Here is a 5,891-nt window from a genome sequence, read left to right on the forward strand (position 1 = left end):
GGGCTCATATCAGGCTTCTCGGGTATACTTATCCTATGCATGCCGAGAGGTCCCTGAGATATAAGGTGCCCCAATGATGGTCCCTACCAAGTAAAGACCCTTGTGACCTCTATGCCTTTCCCCACCGTCATCTTGGTCTTTCTCCCTCAAGGGAGTTGGACCATTCATATACTCTTTGAAGTGCCTTTTCTGGATAAGGTCTTCAATTGCTTGCTTAAGAGCTCGACACTCTATGGTAACGTCATTATTTCTTGCCATTCCTTTTAGACAAGGGTTACTTCATGGGTTCTAGCTCTCCGAGTAGATTAGTTTCTATTGATTTGTCCAAAATGACTGAAACCGATGAATTGAGTGGAGTGAAGTTATTGTAGGCGTAATGAGGAACTGAAGCATAAGATTTCTTGGGCTCAAACTCATGTAGAGCATCTGGCGGTAATGTGGAATTTAGCGGAGGCACGAAACTTTGCATTAAAGGCTGAACTATTGTTGCAAGAGAAGAGTATACCAGATTATTCACGCAAGAATTATAGCAGGGAGAATTATAGAATAAACAATGAAAAGAATAAGGCAAGTCAGGATGTTCCTGCATGCAATGATAAATTCAGAGAAGAAAAGGCGACTGGAAAACAGAAGATAGTAGATACGAAGGAAGGGCAGAAAGCTACAAATCCCTATGCGAAACCAATCCCTGGGAAGTGTTTCAAATGTAACCAACCTGGTCATAGATCGAGCGATTGTCCTCTCAGAAAAGTAATCCATGTTGTGGAACGAGGAGAAGAGGATGATGAGGTTTATTGTGGTCCAGATGGGGATGATGATGAGTATGAGGATGATGAAGATGATGGCCAGAGTTATGTGGTGAGGAGACTGATGCTAACACCAAAACAGGAGGATAACACCCAGCAACATCAATTATTTCGAACCAGGTGCATTATCACTAACCTTTTACTTGATGTGATTATTGACAGTGGTAGTTGTGAAAACATTATTAGCAGAGATGTTGTTGAGAGATTGGGTCTGAAAACTGAGAAGCACCCCAACGCATACACTATTAGGCGGATTAAGGCAGTAGAGAAAATTCAAGTAACAAAACGGTGCAAGGTTCCTTTTTCCATTGGACAATATAGAGATGAGGTATATTTTGATGTTGTAGATATTGATGCTTGTAGTTTATTATTTGGTAGGCCATGGCAATTCAATGTCGCAGCACAACATGACGGGAAACAAAATACCTATAAGTTGGAAAAAGATGGCGTCAAATTTACCTTCCTGCCAATGAAAAAGAGTTCCAAAACCAAAGCTTCTAAAGTGAAGGGGCTTACCTTCTTTACTATTACACATTCAGGGTCAGAATTAGAAGTTGCTTTCAAGGCATCAAGGGTGATGCATGCACTAATTGTGAAACAAGTATTGACTGCTGAAGAGGAGTTGAAGAAAGAAGAGTACCCAGAAGTAATCAGGCCATTATTAGAAGAATTTAGTGAGGTGATTCCAGAGGACTTACCTGATGGGTTACCACCTATGAGGGATATTCAGCACCATATTGATCTAATTCTTGGGGCTAGCTTGCCAAACCTACCACATCATAGGATGAGTCCAAAGGAGAGCGAGATTATGAAAGAAAAGGTAGAGGAATTATTGGAAAAGGGGTACATCCAAGAGAGCATGAGTCCATGTGCAATTCCTTCCTTACTAACGCCAAGGAAAGATGGGAGTTGGAGGATGTGTGTTGATAGTAGGGCCATAAAGAAAATTACTGTAGGGTACAAGTTTTCGATTCCTTGGCTGGATGACATGCTTGACAGGTTGCATGGGGCACAAGTGTTTACGAAGATTGATTTGCAAAGCGGATACCACCAGATTCGAATTAAACCTGAGGACGAGTGGAAAACAGCCTTTAAGACAAAGGAGGGCTTGTATGAATGGCTTGTGATGCCATTTGGGTTTTCGAATGCGCCAAATACTTTTATGAGAGTAATGAATCAGGTATTGAAACCTTTTATTGGGAAGTTTGTAGTTGTTTATTTTGACGATATTCTGATTTATAGTCAAGCAGACGAAGAGCCCATTCAACACTTGTGCGAGGTACTAACAGTTTTACAGAAAAACAAGTTGTATGTGAACCTAAAGAAGTGTAGTTTTATGACAAATAGGTTGTTGTTCCTATGATATATTATCAGGGCAGATGGTATTCAAGTAGATGAAGAAAAGATTCGAGCAATTAGAGAATGGCCTACCCCAAAAACAGTAAAGGATATTCGAAGTTTTCATGGGTTGGCGACCTTCTACAAGCGTTTTATCAGAAATTTCAATAGTATTGCAACACTTATTACAGAATGTCTGAAGAAAGGGAAGTTCCAATGGAGTAAGGAATCTGAAACTAGCTTTGTTGTGTTAAAGGATAAATTGTGCATTGCTCCTATTTTAGCACTGCCCAATTTTGAGGCCTTGTTTGAAGTTGAGTGTGACACTAGTGGTGTGGAAATAGGAGTTGTCCTTTCACAAAATGAGAGACTAGTAGCTTATTTTAGTGAAAAACTTAGCGATACGAGGCGTAAATGGGCTACGTATGATAAGGAGTTTTATTCTATTGTGTGTGCTTTAAAGACTTGGAAGCATTATTTAGTGGGGTGTGAGTTTGTTTTGTACTCTGACCATGAAGCCTTGAAATATTTAAATAGTCAGAAGCGAATTAGTAGAGACATGCAAGCCAGGTGGACTCAATTTCTGCAGAAATTTCCTTTCAAGCTAAGACACCAAGCGGGAATACAGAATAAAGTAGCAGATGCATTAAGTAGACGTGCTGATTTATTGGTGACCATGAGATAGGAAGTTGTGGGGTTTGAGACAGTGAAGGAATTATATGAAACAGGTGAAGATTTTCAAAAGATATGGGAACAGTGTGTTACAAACCAATCTGCTGGAGAATTTCACATTCATGATGGGTTTCTCATGCGAGGCAACCAGCTTTGCATCCCTAAAGTTTCCTTGAGAGAGAAGCTCATTTGAGATTTACATGGTAGAGGTCTTGCTGGTCACCTAGGGCGTGACAAAACGCTTGCTGCTGTTGGTGATAGATATTATTCGCCATACTTGATGAAAGACATGCCAAAGTTTGTGCAGCGATGTTACATATGTCAAACTGCCAAGGGGCAGTCCCAAAACACTGGTTTGTATATGCCTTTACCTGTTCCAGAAAATATTTAGGAGAATTTATCTATAGATTTTGTGCTTGGATTGCCTCGGACACAAAGGGGTGTAGATTCTATTTTTGTTGTGGTTGATAGGTTTTCTAAAATGGCTCACTTTATACCTTGCAAGAAGACATCAGACACAAACGGAACAGCCAAATTGTTTTTCAAGGAGGTTGTCCGTCTGCATGGGGTGCCTAAATCCATTACTTCTGATCGAGATAGCAAATTCCTTGGCCATTTTTGGAGAACATTGTGGAGGAAGTTCGATTCGTCTCTGAATTACAGCAATACTACTCATCCACAAACTGACGGCCAAACTGAAGTTGTGAAATTCCACCGTTTTGAGCCTATTCACCATCTTCAGCCAGTTGGAGGTCATTTTCAAGGTCAAATTCCACCGTTTTGGCATGTTTCGAGGTTCTTTTAGTTATTTACGTGTTTTTTCCTATTTTATTTCGGATTTTCTTGTTTAATTGATTTAGTTTTTGTTTCCTTTTGTTATTAGGAGTCTTATTAGGGTTGGTTGTCACCCTATATAAACTTATTTTTTGTTATGGAGAATATTCAATGCATTATTCAGCTTTTTCTTCAGATTTCACAGTTTAAGTTTCTGGATTGAGACTTGTTTATTAGTTCTAAAGGTGTAGTCGAGTGCTACCCTTGTTTATTCACGCTAACTCACTACGTCACAAACTGTTGTTTCTTTCCCTTTCTCTGATCGTCATTAGCCCATTTATGATCATTTCTTCTACTACTCTCTCCCTGAAATTCATCCCTCCGACAGGGACCGATGGTCGAAGGACCGGGGTCGTGGTGATTTAAAGCTGCCACTGAGTTTTCTATCCGCAAATATTTCTCTGTTAGGTTGTAGAAGCGAGTGACGGAAATATCGTTCTCCGATTACAATTTTTCCCACAGGTCTGTTTACAGGCAAACTCCAACAATGATCAGAGTTCGAACTGAATCTTCAAGTGTATTAGCCACCTCATTCAGTTCCCTATGGAACTTTTCAATGTAAGATTGGAGAAACTCATTCTTCTCCTGCCGTATGTTGCTTAAATAATTGAGTGGCATCGAGAACTTTCGATTAGCCTGGAAGTGTCTCAAGAATAAGGAGCTCATCTACTGCCACGAGTTGATAAACCCTGGTAGAAGCGATCTGAACCAACATTTGGTGTGGGCGGTCAAAGTCACTGCTGATCAGCGACACTTTGCCAAGTTTGAAACTTGGTGAAGCTCCATGAGGTCATTAAAGTCATAGAGGTGATCCTAAGGATCAGCATTATCATCGAAGGCCTTCATGTTAGGCATCCTGAATCTTGATAGGAAAGGAGCAGTCAGAACTGCTGGAGAAAAGGGAAATGCCACAGTGACCACTCCCTGCTCATTCTGTTGAGCTCGAAGTTGATCCATAGCTCACTGTAACTCCTCTATCTAAGGAAGCGAGCCCTTTGGGGATCATTTTCTGCAATGTAGGTACGCTCTCTATGATTGTGGTTAATGAAAGACTACAGGTTGGTGCTTTCTCTACCTTGGTCGGAGCCTTTGGTGTGCCTTGACACTTGCGGGCCTGAGCCTTGTGAAGGCATTAAGTGGCTGGGAGAGTTTTCCCTACCTCTATAGTGGTCAAACTGACCCGCTAATGGTGGGTATTTCCCTTGCGGTGATGGTCAGAACCATCATGCCAACGATAATAGGAATCTTCATGCCTGGCACTCTGATGGGTGTGCCCTTGTGACGTGCCATGGGCTTGCTCTTGGTGTGACATACTGCCAAGTTGTTGAACTACAAATTTCTTCCCCTACTCGCGACCACTATTCGTTTGCCCCTTTGAGCATTTCTGCCCTTGCTCGGCCACTTGCTTACCCTTACTTTTTTGCACTGTAGTGCATGTGGTATGAGCTTTCGCTTGTTTCCATGCTTTAGAGCGACCTACAGGCATTTTCAAATGTGGTATTACCTTGTCAGAATTTGGTGGCATGACCTGGTCCAAATGATCCAATCTCTGGTTCATCGTTTGGAGAGTGTTGTTGAACTTATCCAAGTAGCCGATCAAAGCAGGATCTGCCTGGGAAGTTGAGAGGATGCTCTCTGCAACATTTTTGGTATGAGGGACTACTTCGGGAAGAGCAGTCTCTTGGATGCGGGGAATCTCCTTGTTATTGGTGCCAACGCGCTCAGCTTCAAAACCACGAGCCATAATATTTGGTGGTTGATCTTTAAAGGTAAAACTAATTGATCAGTTGAGAATACCGGATAGAGAGCTGATGTGAATCTGGGCCCTCCTTCTAGCGCCAAATTATTGATGCTTGATTTTGACACCAACGACCTCACACGTGGAAAGTGCTAAGAAAGCCTTAGAAATTACATGTGAAGAATTATGTGAGTTGAATAAAGTATTGTTCTCACAGTAGCATGCAAAGACGTAAGATAAATGAGACAATAAAGTTTTTTATAGTAGTTCGGATGCTTAAAACGATTCCTACATCCACTGTTTTCTTATATATTGGTGAGTTCCTGGTTATTACCAAGATTACAAGAGGTCACAAACTGCAATTTTAGTTATAGGTGCTTGGTGCTCTAAATGTTCTTAGAGAATATCAAGCTAGTCTATTTCTTGTAGTGTGTCTTCGTTATTTGTTTTATTGAATTCAAAGTGTCTAATCCCGATTTTGTACGGGGGAGCTGCCTATTTAT

General features: G+C 41.1%; 1 protein-coding gene across 1 annotated transcript; it reads left to right on the forward strand.

Annotated features, from left to right (window-relative positions):
• Positions 1 to 435: 435 nt before the first annotated feature.
• On the forward strand, positions 436 to 3,621 carry LOC116145647 (transposon Ty3-G Gag-Pol polyprotein). The gene is made up of 3 exons (XM_031431103.1): positions 436 to 2,114; positions 2,181 to 2,814; positions 3,208 to 3,621. Exons 1-3 carry the CDS (start codon positions 436 to 438, stop codon positions 3,619 to 3,621), a joined length of 2,727 nt encoding a protein of 908 aa, XP_031286963.1.
• Positions 3,622 to 5,891: the final 2,270 nt, after the last annotated feature.

Source organism: Pistacia vera, unplaced genomic scaffold (assembly GCF_008641045.1).
Source record: "Pistacia vera cultivar Batoury unplaced genomic scaffold, PisVer_v2 Contig464, whole genome shotgun sequence".
NCBI lineage: Eukaryota > Viridiplantae > Streptophyta > Magnoliopsida > Sapindales > Anacardiaceae > Pistacia > Pistacia vera.

Excerpts from the sequence above, each read along its gene's own strand:
- LOC116145647 (XM_031431103.1), top strand. The coding sequence starts at position 436 with ATGTGGAATTTAGCGGAGGCACGAAACTTTGCATTAAAGGCTGAACTA. Across the intron at positions 2,115-2,180 it reads GTTTTACAGAAAAACAAGTT|GGCAGATGGTATTCAAGTAG; the intron begins GTATGTGAACCT and ends ATATATTATCAG. Across the intron at positions 2,815-3,207 it reads GTAGACGTGCTGATTTATTG|GAGAATTTATCTATAGATTT; the intron begins GTGACCATGAGA and ends GAAAATATTTAG.